This window comes from Toxorhynchites rutilus, chromosome 3 (genome assembly GCF_029784135.1).
Source record: "Toxorhynchites rutilus septentrionalis strain SRP chromosome 3, ASM2978413v1, whole genome shotgun sequence".
NCBI classification, from domain to species: domain Eukaryota; kingdom Metazoa; phylum Arthropoda; class Insecta; order Diptera; family Culicidae; genus Toxorhynchites; species Toxorhynchites rutilus.
Genome location: NC_073746.1, coordinates 56491114 through 56512048, shown reverse-complemented (window position 1 = coordinate 56512048; position 20935 = coordinate 56491114). Strand labels below are relative to the sequence as shown.

Sequence of the window (20935 nt, the reverse complement as noted above, 5' to 3'; positions counted from 1 at the left end):
AAAAATAATTACTAAACTAAACTAAACGGAATAACAGAAAATTTCCAAACAAAAAACACTAACCGTTTCAGTTTCGCATGGTGACTGTGATGCTGCAGCAACCTGTTCGGGGTACTTGTCGTAATCGGTGGGGCAGTGAACACTCCTCCGTTCGCCACCACGCCACCATTCAGATGCAGTGCTGCGTGGTTGACGTTGGCTGCTGCGCAGATTGTTTGATGCAAATAGGAATCATAACCGCACAAATTCGCTTCGTGAGCTACTACTAGAGCCTGCTGGGTCGCTACGACTTTCTCGCCGCATTGATCGGCCGCTCCTCCAACCCGGGCCGAGATCGTATGCGAGCGATGGCGATGCTTTGGTGAATTTTCTTGGGCTTTCCTGTCGAACGAATGTCAATTAATAACTAGTGAACGCAGTCACAATCAGTGTATCAACACGAACTTACCTATTTGGTTGAAAACAGAGACTGTTCTTCACCATGCTTTCCCGAATTATCTCGATCAGCTCCCGCCGACAGAGCGAACTCTTCCAGCACTCCTCCTGTGGATTGCCGATCATGTTCTCGTAGCAATTTTCATTGCCAACGGAAAGACTGCGTGCCCTCGGCTGTCCCAGATCTTCCGCAATTTTGGAAGCCTTACGCGAAGAGCGCGATTTGCGAACCACTTTGCGCTTAGCCCGACTACTTACGATGGCCGACGCGTTGACGGCAGCGGTCGGAATTACCACCGCCCCGAGCGCAAGTGTTTCATCGTTCGGACATCCTTCGAGCGAGCAGTCGCGGCAAATCACTGTTGTGGCACAGGAGGTGTTCAGTGCGGCCAGACTTTGGTCATTTGTGGCGTTGACTTGAGCGGTTTGAATGTTACAGCACTTGAGATTGCTGATGCTTTCGTAGATGTTTTCGTTCTTGGAATTTGAATTCTTCGCCTTTCCGCTCAAATTATTATGGAAGGTAGTCTCCACCGTTTCGGCACTTTTGTTGTGCCCGTCCGCTGCCATCTGCCTCTGGCTTACACTCAATGATTCCTTTTGTCTGAAGTTGTTGTTGTTGTTGACAGTGGTACTCGCCGCCGCCACCGTATTAGCCCGGGCTCGCATGGCCCGGGGAGCATTCTCCGACGTGTCACTACCATCGTCATCGTCCGAGATGAGCTTCCTCGGTCGGTAGCGTCTACGTGGCGTGATGGCCGCCTTCTTGATCGCTGGACCGCTCGATTTGCTCTTGCCATCCGGCGACACGGTCAACCGAACGTTGATTGTCTTGCTACCGTAGTGAGGAACTACCACCGATTTGCCTATGGATTCGTAGATCGTGGACACAATGCCAGCGATGTCCTAGAAGTAAAGAAACGGATGTAAGCGAGGTGTTGTTTGGATAAGAATTCTTTTCAATCAATACGCACGTCTTTGGTTATTCGGCCATGACCGTCCAGGTCGTACAAGGTGAATGAAAATTGTAGAGGCTGCGGCTTTTTACCGTCTTCCAGTGAGACGTCACATGTGAACTCCTAAAAGAAAAGGCAAGAAAGTTAGGAGGAGATTAGTCATTTCGACTGTAGCAAGCGTGCTTGTTCAGTGGATTTTATGGAATTGTTTTAATTTTTCTTAGAAAACTAAACAATGTTGGTAACTGGCATTATACTGAGATTCAATGTGCTCTGTATTATGTAATATGATATATTTTACATTTTCTAATGTTTCCTAGTACAGTTAAGTTATTTGGTTCTAGGATTTGAATACAGTCAAGGATTTAGATCTTGAGAAAAATTGGATTCGAAGGATTGTTAAAAAAAACTCGGATGGAAATCCATTAACGGACAATTTCACAAGATAAGATCTATTCAATTTAGATGATGGTATAACTCGTCTTCTAATAAGTTCTTGGGGCAATATATAGACCTTTTCTCATATCCATCCTATTTCTAGTAAGTGTTTTCATAGAGGCATAAAACCAGTGGCGTCGAGTGGAGCTTTCGCACCCGGGGGCGTAAATGTCTGGTTGCATCCCCTCCCTCTTCGTTATATGTAGATGATATATGCCGAATGGTGAAGGATTTGTGAATGTAATGGTGTTTTGCACCCCTAAAATCGTGTAGTGAAAAGAGAAAAAATTTAAATGTTCACATTTCTATTCATGTTTAAAAACAACAAAAAAAAACTTCAATTCAGACGATGTAAAATTGAGTGTACAGTTCAAGTGTTTCTTGAAAAGAAAATTGAAATCAGTTCAGAAATGCTAATAGATAACACTGAAGGTTACGTCTCTGGATGTTCAATGTAGTCATCTTATCCATCGCCGGATCGATAAACTTAATGGTTCCAGTTCCAGAAGCCGCCATCGTACCATACATCATCTGACTGCCGCTGCTGTGTTTTGGCCAAGCAGAGCGAACATAAAATGCACACTATGTACCAATTTAAGAAGCTCATTTCATTTCCATGGGACGAGATACCGATGGACCAGGTGCTTGCCGCGTGCGATTCTTTTGAGAAACGTTTCAAGTTGATCATACAGCACAAAGGGGGGCTCCCAACTAATATGTCGTGAAGGTTCTCCATACACATTATCTTAATAAAAATTGACGCAGAAAAAAATATCTTGTATTTTCATTTTTTAACACATTGTTAAAGTGTATTCGAACTTATTGAACATCCTGTAGAGTGTTGCTATGATGAAACAAAAGTTCCTTTTCGCGAGGTAATTTTATATACACTCGGAGATGTTCTAAACCAGTGGTGGTCAACCTGCGGCCCCCTGGCTTTGTTCATGCGGCCCGCAGCCTGATTTGAAAAATGATGGTTTTTTTTCACCTGAGAAAACTGAACAAAAATAACTTCTGCTGTTCTGCTCACTCTCACATTAATTCATGCGGGTAACTGCAGTAATTGCTGACAATATTTGTACTCACGTATCGACGCCACCGGAGTGCATTTTTTATTATGTATTTATTCTTCCGTGATAAAACTTATTCTGACTTCCCCATCTAACGAGGATAAGACACCGAAGCGGCCCCAAGGCACACAGGTGACGCAATCCGAGTCGACCGCCGACCTGTCGTCTGAAGCGGTGACCTTTCGCCAGAAAACCTGCGTTTCACCGATTGTCCGGTTATTTCGAAACAGAAAAACAGAAAATCCTTTAGTTAGCGTGCGTCGGAGGGTATACGTTTGTCTGGTGCATTACGTTTGCCCGGTTAATTTTTACTTTGAAATGTATAATTTATACATTTCGCTCGGGCCGGTGGCCGACTCGGATTGCGTGACCACTGCGGCCTTCATAATAAAAATTGTACTCTGATAACGTCGATGCGGATTTTTTCTAATTTCTTCAATTCAGTGATACAAAGTGTTTTAAAGTACATCAGTTGAGATATGAAATAGCTTTCAACAATTTAATAATTCTGGGAGCATGGATGCATGAAAGTGTGAGTGAGAGAAAGAGAGCCAGCACTAGCAAAAACGAGAAGCGAGAATTTCAAAAACAAAGCGGACCATATCCGAGTAGCGGACCATAAACGAACATCGCAAGCCATCTGAGCAATTTGAACTTGGGCCTGCAAGATAAATCGGTTCACAACCCAACCAAATAAAAAAAAAAACCAAAGCAAATTCATGTTGTTCGAAAAACAAATGGAAGATTGATTTTTGCCCATTTTCTGACATTAACAATTTACAAAGTATCGTCAGCTAAGTTACCACCAGTCTTCCATATTTCACAAAAAAAACACTACGTCCGGAATAAACATGTCCACGCTGCTGTTCACAGTTTTGTGTTTGAGTACAAACATGATTTTTTCGTACCTATGTTAGAAAATGTGACATGTTTGTATTCGTGGTATGTTTGGACATACGATGTTTAATCCCAATGTTTCACATGACGTTCGAACATGGTGTACAGTTTCTCTTGCATTTTCACCCCAAGCACCGGCAATGCGTAGAGTAGAAGAAGCGAATCGGACACCACACCACCACCACTCAACGCGTGGTGTGTTGGTATGTTGACATGGAAAAAATGCTTTCCTTTCATGACAATGGGTGCTTCATCAAAAATATTGGGAAAATAAAATAAACCTCTTTTTCTGTTCTGAACAAAATAAACATCGATTGATATGAGAGTTTTTCACATTTGATATCATTATTTAGTGCACGCATCAATTTATATATTGAATTCATGTAACATTCGCTAATATTAGCTATTTGAACAAGTACTAAAATTGAATTATTCAGCAGTGACATGTTAGGCGTGACGCTAACCACTCGACCACGAGAGCAACAATTTTGGCTGGATCTTTGAATACAAATGGCCAATACTGCTTTTTCGCGACGATCGCGACCCGAGCTATAAAACGAGCGGAGAAGAGGAGAAGAAAGGATGATGCAATCGCATGCACACATAGCATATGTAGTGTAGTGTAAGTGTAGCTTTTAGTTTTTTCCTTCATTCAGTTTGTGATAACATCGAGAAATTAATGGTGCCGCTGAAATTTCTCTGCTGGTTCTGCTGTGTGCCGCTGAAGGTTGCATCTAAAACTAATTTTTGGGTATTTATTTTTTTGGTCAGCATTTGTACGACGTCGCCCGCTATGCAGTCGGCTCCCCAGACTTTAATTGTCAACATGCACGCAAAAAAAATAGAAAGCTTCTTTCTATTCAGAGAATGTTTTCTTTGAACGAAACCAAGGATTATTTAATCAGACTTGCAAAATGTGCATGAACGATCTATAAACTTTTACTTAGTCGGGGCAATACATACACACACTCTTTACAGATACACGGGCCGAAGGTCCATGCTGTTTGTGCTTTAAAGTTGGGAATTCCCAGTTTCTGCACAAATTCGCAAGCCATATCCCGAAGAATAGAACCTGAGAGAGGTGAATTATTCTCTCTGGCTTGATAAGACAAAAATCAATTGACCGCTCCAGCTTTTCGATTCCGACCAACCTTATATACTTTTGGCCTAGATTCAATTTTCCATTCCGATTTCATTTTTAATTTAGTTTGAATAGTGTTGATACCGTACTTTGTGCAATACTGAAATTATTTGCATCTTCAGACCAATTCCGTCCATACTTTTCGACCTGCTCTATGATGTTCAAACGTTGCGTTAGCGGTTTGATCGTTCGCTTGAAAGGTTTTTCATAGTTTTCCATACTTGAAAAGAAATTGCTTGATGAAACGAACACTCCGCCTTCACCTTCAAGATCAATTGAAATCAGAGCTAATAACGCACAAAAACATGTACGCGAAAATCAATCGAGTTAGGGAGGTGAAAATCCATGAAAAAATGAATCAAAACCCATCGAGTTAGGAAGGTATCGAGTTATGGAGAGAAGAATGCTTGTAGAATCGAAGGTGTCATGAAATCCATCGAGTTAGGGAAAATATCGAGATACAGAACATCGAGTTAGGGAGAGTTGACTGTATTTGTATTTCAACATTATCTATATTGAAATAAATTAATGAATATTGTAATATTTTTTTTAACGACTGAAAGAACATCCAATTTATCCGTTATCATATTATAAGTCTTCATATTATAAAAAAAAATATTCTAATTTAAATGCTGTTGTGAGGCATAGAAAAAACGGTGAAATCAATATTTCATATTTTACATTTAATCGTTAACATTAGTGGGGAAAAAATCATTGCGGCCCGCGTCTTGCCTATACCTGGCCACCACTAAACAATATCTGATCAGTAGTCAACCTATACGACCAGACGATAAACTCGTCTATCTTCGAGCCGTAGAATGATTAAGGAGCAAACATAAAAACCATGATACTATATTGACGACAATCAGGCAAGCGATAAGATGTATTGACGCGCGGTTTCTATGAGTAGATGATTCAACCTTTGAGAATCTCACCGGAATTCGGTAGCCAGATAGTATTACATCTTCCCTTCAGGAGGTTATAATTTTAACCAAGCTGATATCAACCAAACGCTTCCAATTTTCGTTCCTTGAATTAATATTTATTTATGCCGTCTCTTCTTTTTTTTGTTGCTACACTAATGGCGCTCAGCCGCGGCTTATCCGTTTGATAGATAGGCGGCTTACCTCGTAAGCTATAATTCATTTCTGGTATCTGGTCTGGTATTTACCTCACCAATAATCTCTTTTATGGTGATTGATTAGCGTGTCCGGTGCGTGGTGTGTGTGTGTGTGTCCTCGTAAGAGTGGTTCACTTTAAAACTGTTTGATAGGCTAGATTAACCTTCCATTGATAGACGTATTGGAAACCGGTGAGTGGTTCGAATATTGTGCTTGCACATTAAGATTGTCGAAAAAGTGGAATTGAATCAATACGCGTGTGTCAATCAATACCGCCAGGTCAGGGAATCATCAACATACCAAATACCCGCACACAAAACGGAGCACATATAATTTCATAAGTTAATCAATGAATCCTGCGATGCGGATTCGACCAGGTTAATTATTTCTCGCCGAGAGCTTCGAGCCGGCAGCAAGCATAGCCAGTCTTTGTCGGCAGCTTCAATCAGAACGGGGCATAGTTTCCACCATTATCAATGAACAGCAGAAATAAAAATTGCACACGTATTGTTCAAACAAATAAATAAATCAAAATAGCCGCCTCCGGTCAGATTCGCACACAGCAAAAAAACAAGTACTGGCAAACACAAATAATTGCCGCGCGACAAGCGCCGCGTTCGGATGCCGACACGCGGTGATAAGAGACAATGACTAGACGCGGCAACAGCAAGAGAAGGTCGTTTAAATGCGTAATCAAAAAGGAACGCGCCTCATGGTGGGGGGAGCTTAGAATTTGTGAAATATGAACTTGTGAATAGTTCATAATGCAATACTGTCAGTACACCTGATTGAGATACTAACTGAATTAAGAGTACACACGTATAACATCGGCTATGAACCACCCTATCCTCTTGTGAGTGCTGCTCGGTCATTGATAGCGGGCTATTTTATTCCACCCGGTCAGGAATTTGATAGCGCAAAAAAAAAAAAAGTCGAGGTATAATAATAACAAACAGACAAAGCGGGTCGAACCTCCATTGCAATAAGTAAAGCTGCGCTCACACATCAAAGCGAAACGCCAGCCGGAAACATTTGATAAGGCCACCCCTGTGTGTCGGACGTCTCTATTCGAACCCCAACCAACTCCACCCTCTCTCCTCCGTAGTGCTGCACAACACGCCCGGTCGCGTGAGAATGTGATAGCGTAGGCGCTACGTTATATTTAATCGTGGTTATTACCATTATTGCAGCTCGCTTATGCATGCTGAATGGAATGCCTGCGAGCGGTCCCGCGGATTGGGAAGGTGCATTCATGAATGTAACATTGTAACAGCTCGATTCATCTCACAGATAGATAACGGGGAGGCAATGGAGGCGAGTATTGGCGAAATGAAGTACCTTTTACAGATTATGGGAATCCTATCGCAAATTTATTCGGAAAATGAATTGCTTTGGTGTATGGTGTTAACACGTTGACTACCAACTACGAGATAACTCGTAGATTGCGATCTTTTTAAGGACGCCAACTACGAGTTATCTCGTCCTATGTTTACTTACCATTTTTATGAAAAAAGCAACAAAAATTTTTTTTTATGATACCTATGTACTAGAATTTGAGTTTTTAATAATATAATGTGATAAAATCAAATTGCCATTTTTGGCCAGATTTCTGAAAATTGCCTAGGCAGTCAACGTGTTAAACTATATCTGTATGATGAATTTTCGCAATGCAAAAATTTGGATGGAATTTATCGCTTGTGTAATCGTTGTAATTAACTCATTTTTTTTAATGAAGCCCTAACAAAGGTTTGATTCGGTCGATTGGTTGAAATAATTGCTGAGAACAATGAACGGAATTAGCATGTCCCGTCATAATTTCTACGATATACGCCAGAATTACAATGCAATTTTTATTTAACGAAACCGAGAAAGCTCTCAATATGCAATTCTAAATTTCAAAAATAAATAGCTGGAAACATAAACTAGGGTTTTTTGGGAAAAGTCTTAAGTATGTAAAAAACGCAATTTTATAAACACACAAAAGATAATTGTCATACACAACACCCTTATGACGATTAAACTCCGCCCGGCTGGTTCCGCTATCGCTAATCAATAGCTTTGCGCTGCTTTCGCTGTGCCTCTCCTAAGTGACAACTTTCGTTCCAAATCGCAAGAGATAACTCGATTTCAAACCTAACGGTACTGTACTGGAATCCACTACCAAATTGTACGACAATGGGAACATTATTGTTATTTTGTTTTGCGTTATTGCTAATTGTCAGGAGAAGAATGTGTACGTTTGAGTCACCAAAGGAACATGTTGTGATGGAATAAAGAGTGAGTCGATAATTATGGCGACACTTAAGATTGTTTCGTGAATTGGCTGTAGTTATCGAAATAAAAACTATTATAAGGTACACCGGGGCAAGTTGAAATACGGGATAACTTGTAACGGAAGCCAGAACTTTTACTAAGAATGATGGATTGACGTGATATTTTTTTCAGTGAAAAGTATTTTTTATCTCACCTTATGACAGTCATAACCATAACCATATCCGCGTCATTGTTTACTTTTTCTTGTTCCGTGAATTCAAAATAAACATTTTTGCGCACTCAAATGGTCCGAAAACACAGATTTTTCAAAAAGTGTCTTCAGAATTGCACGTCAGGTTATCAAATAACGATAATCAAGTGTACTGGTTTTGAAAACTAAGCTGAAAATGAGCTTTTCGACTTACCCCATGTTTTTTCAACCCTGGGTTAAGTTGAAGCAGCAGTGAAAATCGACTATTTTTTACACTTTTCTGCATGCGCCGAACGTTATTTGCCGGTGATTTCTATATGAATGAATGATGATAAAGTCAAATAATTCAAATAAATAATCAAATAATAACATTTATATTTCGTTCCTTGAGTACGTAAGTACGTAATTTATAAATACACAGACATGAGGCAAGTCAAGTCTTTGAACTTTTCAACTAGGGGTCGATAATTACGTCGTTTCCACCTCGTTTTGTTTTTTCCACTTCCTGATTATTTCCCTTTCGTCCTTCGCTTCTCATTATTTCACCGAAGTTCGCGCTTCATCATGACCCAGTAGGTTTCGATCAAAACGAATTCAGGAAAGTTTCAGTTTCGGCACAAAATCCACAGATTTAGCTGCATACCAATCTTATACGGTTTAGAGTAGAGATATGGAGCCAAATCGGGCCAAACAACGGGTTTTGATCTTGCTGTATTAAAAATGGCCAAAGACCCATCACCAATGACGCAGCACCGGAATTCCGTTACCAAATTTGAACAGAGTTTGCGGTCGCGTTTTGGCAATACTCCGCGGGCATTCACCCCAATTCGGGAAGGGCTTCTGTCAGATTAATAGGGGTACTTGTTGAACGTCACCTACGTGGAAAGAACAGTGTATTATATAAAGAGCACTTGGAATAGTGAAAAACTATCATACACACCTACCTAGAAGCAATACAAGTGCCGTTCCAATACCACTGAACGGAGCAGATTCAAAAAAGTGGAAAAAATGATTAAAAAGAATCCAGCTAGATCAATGAGGTCGATGGCTCGGAAAATGGAGTGTTCGGACTTCTCAATCCGGCGAGTAACTGCCAAAAACCTTGGCTATAAGTCGTATGCGCTATGCAGAGGTAAATTCCGATTGGAGGAAGCCAAAAAACTCCTGAGTCTGTTGATGCATCCTCATTATATTAAACCTGTAATCTTTTTTCTTTGATGGAAAAAACTTTAATCAGGATCAAAAAGTGAATCGAAAGAATGATGGGTGGCTTGCACCAGATCGTAGTCAGGTTCCTATCGTGATGTCAACAATGTTTCCGACCCATTTGATGGTTCTAGAAGTAGTTTCCAGCGACGGGGATGTAATGCTCCTGTATTTCTTTGATCAAGGACTAATAGTAACAGCCTATGTATACTTGAAGGTTCTGCAGGATGTTGTTGTCGTGGATGAAGAAGGTTGCTGCTGTTCATTAAACTTTCCACCAAGACGGAGCACCTGCTCATAACACAGAAATGCATTGCTGAAAATGTTCCGGAGTTCTGGGAGAATGAAATTTGGCCCCTAACAGTCCCAATATCAATCTTTTGGATTATATTGTGTGGGACGTCGTCGAGCGGGATACCAATAGAACGCCTCACACCAGAATTAGGTCAATCAAAGCTAAGATCATAGAGGTGATGACATCTATGAATCAAAACATGGTAAAACATGTATGCGGCAATTTCCAGAAGCATCTATCAATAGTCATCAAAAAGGGAGGCGATTTTTTTAATGAAATAAGTCACAATTCTCATATGTTACGAAAGAAAATAAACCATAAAACATTTATTGCATATATGGCTAACTGACGTAAGTTTTATAAAACATGTAGTTTACTGTAAACATTTGTCACGCACTCTGAACATATGTTTGTTTCTCAGAACACTCATAGCACGACCATTTCTTGACATATCGCAGAGATGATATGATATGCAGTGAAGATATTTTTACGCACCTCTTACAAAAAAGTAGATTATATATCTTTTGAGACAAAATATTGAGTAATTGTAAAATAAAAATGCTGAATTTTCGGATTTCGGACATTTCCGGTGAACTGTGAACAAAACATCATTCACAATTCAACAGTCATCCAGACAGGGATCATTCAGCAGCGGCGACGAGGCGTCCGAAATGGTGTTTCTAAAGGACATTTTTTAAGCTTATTTTTCTCAAAATTTGGCCTTATTCACGGTTAGAGACGAATTAACTGGGAAGATTAAAACCTCTATAATTCAAGGCAACATCATCAACACCACTAGAACGTCCTCGGCTCGGTCTCCATATCCTCATTTCTGTTGTACTAACTGGGATGTTTTGAAACTTTCTTCGGTTCTTGGAAACAAATCAACATTGTCTTCACTTTCGACACCTTTACTCTCTGTTACTGTGGTCAAAAAGATGAACTCAAGACTGTAACTATGAAACGCATTGATAAAGTGAAGTGATAAAAAGAACAGGAAATTCATCTCCGGAATCCTGAACCATCTGAACCCAAAATTTAGTTCCATTTCTTGGTTTGAAGGAATCTGACGGTAAGATGGTGTGAATTTTGGAAAGTAATTCGTCGTCTTTTTGGTATCATTTGAAATAGGAACATAACAACTTTGAAAAAAAATATGAACATACCTCCAGCCGCACTCGGTCGGGATCACTTTTTACGGTGGCAGTCTTACCGGAACATTTCCGAAAGGAGGACTCCTTCGGATGCTGCTGCTGGGCGGTTGTCGAGGACATCTTATGATAGTGGTGGTTATGATTTTGCTGTTGTTGTTGCTGCTGGTGATGATGATGCTGCTGCTGTTGTTGCAACTGCGATGATTGATGATGTGATGATTGCATCTGGTGCTGCTGACTGTGTGGATGTTGCTGCTGCTTGGAACTTTTCACTTTCAGCATCTGTTCCCGATCGCTGGTTAGCAGAAGATCTGGCGGTGCACTGCAGGCGGACGGCGCTCGGATTGGGAAGATAAGCTCCTCCGAGTCGGTCGCACATTCCTGAAGAACTGCGGGGCGAAACAGAGAGAGAGAGGAAAAAGTAAGAGAATGTAGGTGATTAGTGAACGAGTCTCCCGGGGAGCTGTGTTGATAAATTGCGTATCATTTGGGGAACAGTGGCGTGAACAGCGATTGCTCACAGTAATTTCAGTAGGTGGCGATGGGACTGAGAATAATCCCTGTGACCAGCACACTTTCCGCGCATGGGATCACAAGCGAGATGGTGATCGATAATCAACCAGACGTGTTATCTTCGTGGGGGGCTAGCGAGTGATTCGATCGCGAGCGAAGAAATCACATCACCAAGGGCATTATAACTTCGGTACGGACTTTCACCGCTGCTAGTGCGGTTCGGTGTCATTATCTACACAAAGTCATCAATCCAGTTAAATAAGCGTAACATATAGAGACCGGCAGTGCATTTCGAAAAATTGCTTTCACATGTTCCCCGGCAAGCGTTGTCGTCTTTGATGTGTGATGTGATTTTCTCCAACAGCCTCCTCCCGCTCTCGATGTTAGCCACAAAAACCGCAAAAGTCGATTCATCTTTTACGGAACAATAAAGAGAAAACGGAGGAAAAGACGGCATGCCTTTTTTCCTTCCTTCCTTCCCTCTTCGGTCCTAACTGGTCCACCACGCAAATCGCTACCCCGACGTGGCCTCGGTGATAAATGATAGCATTTAAAACATGTGGCGATATGTGGCCGGGGGAATAGAAACCGCTATTATGAGCGCAGAAGCAACGCACTCCTTGAGTAGTGGTGAATCGAATAAAAAATCGCATCCCTTACATGTCTGCACGCTGCTCTTGAGCGCTTTAAGTGCAAAAGATCATTGAATGAGCGCAGAGACTGGGACTCCCCCTCCCCCGTCTTCAAAAAATAAAATGGGAACAGGCCGCGGGAAGGGGGAAAATTATCACATATATTTTAGGTCGATAGGTTCGGTCTCTTATGAAGAAAGGCGGCAGCACAGTGCGGCTTAGCGCATCCATATGTCGTCAAGAGGCGTGTCAAAAGATCAAAGCGGAATGTGCAGTCAACGTTACAAACAACCATTAGGCGTATCTTCATCGGAGATCAAAAGGCGTGTTTTTTTTCGTATGTCTGAAATAAGCGCAACTCGATGTGGGCGCTGATAGGCGACGTCTCTCCGCTTTTTTTAGGAATGTTTTGATGACAACTGCGCAGACTTTTAGTCTGCACGAGGCGATCGGAGTTATTTAGGGAATGCGGTTTGGATTTTGTGATGAAATTGTTGTTGCCTCCTGATTCGCATCTAATCTGGGTTACCACCACCACCCCGCAAAAAAAAAACGGACGAGAACTCTGACAAGCATGAGAGGAGAAGTCAATCTGGCTGAAAGCGGCAGTAGCGAAAACACTTGCACTGCTCTGGAGTAAAGTGAAAAACAAAACAGCAGCTCTCACTACTCATCAAGATCGGTAAACATCCACTCTCTCGACATCCAATATCCGGAAACCCACATTTGGATCGCACCCCATCGTAACGCGCACACACACGAGAACGAGAATGTCTTTGATCTGTTCGGATCCAATTTTCGCTTTGTTGAAGTTTCCCTCTTTGATTGCAGAAAAGTTCTGAGTGTGGTAAAAACAACATTCCGTGCGGAGGGGTGGAGACACTACCAACATTCGATATTCTCCGGAACGCGAACATCAAAGCGCAAGATTAGGGACCGACTGGCTTGGAGACTTTGATCTTGCTTGCTGCGAAGTATTTGACGCCTTGGGTTCGCAATACTTTTTCAGTCAGTCGCCTTTGCCAAAATCTATCCCACTTGGAAGCGGATCTTTGTACGGTTCCCATCGGTGCCGCGTCAAAATAAACCGGCCGAAGATCGAGCGAGAGCTCAACGGAAGATCAAAGCCATAGGCCGTAAGATTTCGAGGAGGTGGCGAAGAAGAATGATATCGAGCGTCAAGTTCAAAGCGAAACCACCAATAGGCGACATAGCAGCGACGGAGAGAGGAGCTCGTATTTGCTGAGGTGCAAGAACCCACGACGAACGGCACGGTGTTTGTTTTTCCGCACCTTCGTGGTCTACTGAATCAAACCGCACGGCAACATTTGTGGAACCGCGAGGATTTGGTGAGAAATATTTGCTTTGAAATTAGCACGGTTCTCCGCAGGCGACATCAGAGAGACATCCAAAGCAAACAACACTTTGTGCTAGTTCTAATTAATTTTGGCATTGCCTGGGATGAGGGGCGGTTTGCGGTCAGGAGAAGTACCGTTAAGTGACAGTTTAGTGCTTGTCAGATTGTGTAAAACGATGTTTCGCTCGGAATGATGACGATGCACTTCCAAAAAGGATGGTCTTTTGGAAGTTGTTGGTCCAGATAGATGACCTGTTGTGCCCAAATGACGGGGCACTTTCTGTTCATTTGACAGTGAAAATATTGGGGCATGATATATTAAACTATAATCTGAATATCGTTGTATTTCATGAGCCTTACGACTGGTAGACTTTTTCGTATGTTAATCTAACAGGGCTGTATGATCAGTCAATATCAGAGATATCACGTCTAATTACAAATACTTTATTTATTGTCAATTTAAATTTTTGAAAGCCCCAATGATATAACTTAAATCTAAACATGAATGGTAAACTACATAAAGTCATCACATAGAAAAATTATCACATACTAAAACTAACATTAAAACTAAAATTATAATGCAAATTAAGCTGGTTCAGAGAAAAAAGAACTAAATCTACGGCGAAGAAGCGTTCGGGTTAACTGAAAATCGAACAGAAAGGCCACTCTGTTGAATAGTCTTTGCAAACCACTGAATCCTCTGAACATACTGTAGTTCGTACGTTGCACGGGTAATCGTAGCATCGCATTATTTCGAAGAGCTCGAGGTCGAACGTTGATATTTATGTTCTCCAACAGAACGGGACAATCGATGCGTCCTTGCAAAGCATCAGCTATCAGCAAAGCTCTGGCGGTGTCTCTTCGGACCGACAAAGATTCCAAGTTGATCAGCTGGCAGCGACTCCTATAACTAGGCAATCGGAAGGGGTCTGTCCATGGCAATTTACGAAGTACGTATCTCACGAACCGTCGTTGAACTGATTCAATTCTCTCGACACCGTTGTTGTAATGAGGAGTCCAAACTGCTAAGCCATACTCTAAAACAGAACGAGTCAGAGAACAGTAAAGTCCTTCAATTACCATATTTATGTCGTTGAAATAAATCAAGAAAATCAGGGGACCCAGATGGCTACCTTGTGATATGCCAGATTGACAATCGCCAATTACGACGGCTAGTCGGCGACAGGAACCATTGCAGAAGATTGCCATATCTTATTCCATATCTTATTCAAACCATTACTCATCATGAATGTATGGAAAAATCGACTTTGTTCACCACCTCGAAAAAAAAAACCTTACGCAAAATTTCAGCTCAATCGGGCTTAAGGGAGAGTGGCGCAAAGCGGTCAAAGTTTGAGTTTTTTGAAAATCAAAAAATGACAATCAATGATGTTTTTGAAAAAAATTGTGATGCCGAATGTCATAAAATTGCATGAAACGTCTCTGTCATTTCGAAAAAACATTTTTTGTCAAAAATTGACACTCTGGGACGTACGAAAAATACGAGACAAAACGTATAGTTTAGGGTGCCAACTTTTGTTACCCTCTAACAACAAAACATATGGTAGGGGGTAACTTTTTGAAATTCGAGATGACCATTTTCATTGGCGCCCTAAGCTAAGACATTTTCTCATCTCTTAAGAAATCGCCCAAACTTGTTTTACAAAATTATGAATGAAAATGTTTTTTCACTTATTCAATTCATTTCAACCAGAATCATTTTCGATTGATTCATTTTAGTCTATCGGGGTAAAGTCAAATCGATCTTGCTGTCGTTCTCCAACAATATGGAAAGGAGAAGCTTTCATTGACTATTGAAACTGCTTAAATAGGGCACGCTGGAGAGATCCTTCTTGAATTTTGTCGCATCATTTTAGTTGTTAAGTATACTTGAAACTAAAAACGTATGCTTTTTCTCGGATAACTATTGTTTTAATATAGATGTTATAAATTTCTTCGAACAATGGAAAGAAATTATTATAAATGGATTGAAGCACTGGATTGAATTATTTTTTCTCAAAGTTTTGTAAATTTTTTTGCTTGACCAGTGGTTTTAATGTTTTGTCCGACACTGTAGGAGTGCATAGCAGTCACGCTTACTACAACACCACCGGCGCCGATAACTCATTACTCATGGTGACCTACTGCACAACCTTTCACCTCTTCGTTTTTATTAATTTCAGTTATTTAGAATACAACAACAAAACTTTCATTGGAATATAAACTGCTCGAATGAATTGATGATTTAATTCGCTCTGGAAATGAAGATTGAAAACATTGCTTCAAGGTGAAGAATTGAGATAATGAACGTAAAGCGAAAAGAGTGTGTACGAAGGAGAAGAGGTAACTTGGGAGGCCCTGGTCCAAACCAATTATTAGGAAATTTCCGTAAAAAGTGATATGTTGCTCAGCAATTGCGTGTTCCATCCAGTGTTGCCACAAATTCCATCTGTATTGGAGGGGTTTAAAAATCTTTACCATCTGTTCTTTGTATCGTTAAAGTGTTTGTTGCATAGATATATTTGTATTATTAACATGAAAAATATTACTCCAACCCAGGGTTGTCAACTATACTTTACAAATATCAGGAAGAATGAAAATAAAAATCAGGAAGAAATCAGGATAGCTCAAAAAGCTACATTTTCATAGGCAGACTTACATATATTCAATTTTATTCTACATTCTACAATCTTATTATTTTGTACTACAATCTTTCGGCATCTTTCATGCAGCTTAAAAATTCTATCCTCCCAGATCATGTTTATATTCTCGTATTTTTTATGCTGACCACAGAGTTCATGCTCTTGCTATTGAGAAAACTTTTCGGGGATCTTTTAATCGTTTATATATTTTTCACAAAAACCTACAGCATCACTACAGGGAATCGCAGAGATATCAATATTAAAAATTTCTACGAATTTGTCGTCCCTACTTTGGAATTAATCTTTCCTCATCAAATGAGGAAAGCATATCAGTAGTGTTGTTGATTTTTTTTATGTTATTTAATTCGATTACAGATATATTTACTATAGTTTCATCATTAAAGTTGATTCTACTTTGAATCTGACGAGCAAATTTTATAGAAAGTTTTATTAGATTAACTTTGAATTCAAAAAGCCTCCTAAGCAAACATTACACCTCAAACTTAATCTCGTTATTATTCCTTTCTGACACAAGCAGATAACGGCTGACTTATCACAAGCAGATAACGGCGGAGTCGGAGTCGAATTTTTTTTCCGAATCCGACTCCGACTCTTAATACAATGAAATTCCCCTCAACTCCGACTCCTTAGTATTGAGTTAGATACAACGTACATTTCGAGGGAGTATGCTTTCAAATACCAGTGGGAAGTGGGAAGGATCGATTCCACCTCAAATATTGGAGCAAAATTGATTATGGCAGATATTCGAGTGGAGAAGAGGAAATCTGGTGCGAGCTGACAGCGCAGTTCAATCGCAAAGTGTGGACAACCGATTCGGTTCGGATTATCTGTGCAAAGTACTACATAGTATAATTTTTGGATTATTTCTTCGTGAAACGTAAATGTTTCTAAGAGATACTAAAAAACTGCTTGGAAATTTAAATACGTTCAGTGTTTCAATAGCGCTCTAGGCAGCGAACAATCGACTGTACATGTTGGTGCTCATAGTTAATTTGACAATTTGCTCAGACCGGCTTTTTATCACATTGCGAAACGTTCACGCCTCTCAGTTCAAGCATGCATTTATCGACTCTTGTAAGCGCTACCAAATGTTTGTACTAAGACGATATTTCTCAAATTTATATAATGTTTATTTCCGCTGGAAATAATTTCGTAGTTCTACGCTGACAATGCGGTCGTATTTTGGACACCACCCTTCTATTTTTTATGATCTGACAACAGTTGATTCATATTCAACTGGTTAGCTAAACAGGAGAGGACGTTTTACGAAATAGAGACAACATTATCTGGTTAGTTTTGGAAAGGAACCTAATTCCACACAAAGAGGAGTCAGAACACTGATGATATCCGATGTCAGTCCAATCGGACTTGGGGGCTTGCTCATCCAGGTAGATATCGAGGAATAAAGTCAATGTTTAATATGGAATTACGAAATTATCATACTAGAAAGAGCATTGACGCAATGCATCATAAAATTAGACATTTATTTGTATGGGATACAGTTTCAGATGTAAATCGGGAGAACTTTTTGAAACATTTTCTATGGTTATTAGAATGTCAAAAATTGAAAACAAGCCCATTTGTGGATAGTGGATTTTACTGCTTGATTCAAGCAGTGTATCTTGACAAATGCTGCAAAGAACCAATCGCAATTGGCATCATTGTACTCAATGATTCTCTGGTTATTTTATTTGTTCTCTATGATTTCTGTTTTAACAGGTTCGTATAATTTGGTTTCCTTGTGAAACGTGCTTCATTTGAATTGTTTCTCACGAAAGTAAGGTGGTTTCTCACAAGGAACCGGCAAACATTTCTGCGTATTGATTCTTGAATTACCAATCGCTAAATTTATAACACATTGAGCTGCGCGCCGATATTGCTGCTTTCCAACGAGAATTGCGAATACTGATTCTAGATTTAGATGCCAGTTCCCAGATATAGATTCATAATGAATAATTCGTTTCAGATTCCATATTCAAATTCAATTCAGATTCCAGTCTTAGATTCCAGATAGAGATTGCAGATTCAGATTCCTGATTCCAAATTCAGATTTGAGGTTTCAGATTTCAGATTTAAAATTTAAATTTTTTGATTCAAATCCAGATTCAGATTGAAGATTCAAATCCAGAATCAGATTCAGATTGAAGATTCCAGATTCAGATTTCAGATTTCAGATTTCAGATTTCAGATTTCAGATTTCAGATTTCAGATTTCAAATTCCAGATTTCAGATTTCAGATTTCAGATTTCAGATTTCAGATTTCAGATTTCAGAATTCAGATTTCAGATTTCAGATTTCAGAATTCAGATTTCAGATTTCAGATTTCAGATTTCAGATTTCAGATTCAAATCCAAATTCAAATCCAGATTCAGCTTTTAGATTCAGATTCTAGATTTGAAATTCAGATTCCATATCCTGAAGGATGTTTCAGATTCAGATTGAAAATTTCAAATTCAAATTGGAGACGCGGATTTCAAATATCAGGATCAGATTCAGATTATGGATTTAGTTTCGAAGTTCAGATTGACGAAAAAAAATTCAGATTCCAAATTCCAGATTCGGATTCCAGAATCAGATTCTAGATTCAGATTTCAGATTCTGTTTCCAGATTACAAATTGCAGATTCAGATTAAGAATCGAAGTTAAGATTCTAGATTTTGGATTCAAAATTCTTATTTCATAATTGAAACGCAGGTTCTATTCATTATAGATCACTGATGTCGATTGTGAGCCTCATTTGTGGCTTTCACACGTAACTACATTGAACGTGATCGATTGAACTTCATGGTTCATCATTCCATCAACTATCTCCATTTAGCGATTCATTTTTATGGAATGTATATTAGCAGTTGATTAGATCAATTCCCTAAAAAATACGGAAATTGACAAAAATTTTTGCTCTAATTCAATCATCTCACTGGATGTATAACCGTATCTAGATTGTACCCAATGCAATGGGGGAATATTTCTTTATTGTGCTTTCTCCCAAATCAGCCACCATTCGCCGTTTGTCATCCCCGACAACACAAAAACGGAAAACTTCCCGTTCTCCACAAATGTCACGCTATTTCAAGACAGTTCCGAGCCAAAGTCGAGCACTGTGCAAAGTCAGAGGCCAGCATCAGCATCAGCGACACAGCTCGGAAAATTAATTAAAATGTATGTCACACCAGCCGTCTGTCACAGTTGGACACATCGTCGTGCGCCCGAGAGACGGCAACGGTGGAGGAACGGAATCTATTCAAACCCAGGCCTGAACCATCCATTCAGAGACAGGCTCGAGTGGATTGATGCACGTCCCCGCCGTTCGTCACGACGTGTACCTACGCTATATAGACCGCTCGACCAAATCAATTAACTGCAACCGCCCAGGGGGGCTGCAGCTGCTGCTGCTCCTGGAGGTGGAGTCATTGTATATTTCTGCTCTGACGCCACTCCATCATCGTCATCATCATCATTTCTGACGAACAGGCACGGCGGCGCACTAATCGATTGAATGAACGAATTTTCAATTCGAGCTCGATTGTGTGAGTCCTCGCGTCAGCTCTCTACAATTTCTCTAATTTAACACTTGAGCGCCGGTTGACAGCTCCGACGTCGTTTGGCTGTGACCGAGAAACGACAGAAACATGCAGGGGTAAAATGCAGAAACAAAATTTAATTGGATTGGTTATGTTGTTTTTTGCTCTCATTTCGGCTGATTGCGACGCGCGGTTCCTAGACGGGATGGGATTGAGAGGATTGGTGGTCGGCATTAGCCAGAGCAATGAATCGCTTTCAGAACACCAACAGACAATATTGGCGGGAGCTCTTGTGGCAGGCGGAAATAAATCCGAGAGCCGGGTGACACCCATTGCAATGGGCTTGGTTGGGATGAAGTTGAAACGTTCTGTTTTGAGGTAAGCTGGAGATTGGCGTACGATATAACTTGATTTCGTCATGAACTGTTGAATGTAGTAGTGGTTGTAATTCAAAGTTATATCTTATTTTACTTTCTGAATATAAACAATAAGATATACAGTGGGATATATTAATTTCCGGACAACCCAGTATGAGTGAATACAAACGAAGTTATTTTCGGAGCATACCTCTGGTGAGCGGGGGTCATATAATACTTAATCGGAAGAGGCTAAAAAATTACGTCTCTCTATTTTCCAAAGTATCTGAACATGCCGAGTCCTCAGTTTATAGCGATTTCCGATTCAAAATTGACCCATTCAATTGGGTTATGCACCAAGAAACCAAAATTCAACGTTATCTAAGTAAGCACTAGGTACAAATTCATTGAAACGAGTTTAATTTTTATGCACAAACCTTTGAGAAGGGCGAGTTTAACCCTTTCGTCGTGGAAACTGATACAAAAATAATATTTTTTTCACCGCACTTGAAATATTATTCCAATATTTTTCTTTACTAACGACTTCTAAAGGTATCTGACAAAACTCCATTTTTTTAGGGCTGCAGAAAATGTACATGAATATCTGAATATTGGGAATAATTATTTGGTAAAAAACGCGATTTTGGAACGCCGGCAGAAAATTCTGTTTGAATTTGTTGAAAGTGCAACAAGTATTTCACTGTAAGCGTTCTATT

General features: G+C 40.2%; 1 protein-coding gene across 1 annotated transcript in view; it reads right to left on the bottom strand.

The window, feature by feature from the left end:
• Positions 1–20935, bottom strand: part of LOC129776420 (protein naked cuticle homolog) — a 123723-nt gene that overhangs the window by 5543 nt on the left and 97245 nt on the right. The window contains exons 2-5 of the mRNA XM_055782052.1: positions 11190–11566; positions 1410–1514; positions 449–1341; positions 64–381 (exon numbers count right to left, since the gene is read on the bottom strand). Coding sequence (XP_055638027.1) covers positions 64–381; positions 449–1341; positions 1410–1514; positions 11190–11566 — 1693 coding nt within the window. The remainder of the gene's footprint in view (positions 1–63; positions 382–448; positions 1342–1409; positions 1515–11189; positions 11567–20935) is intronic.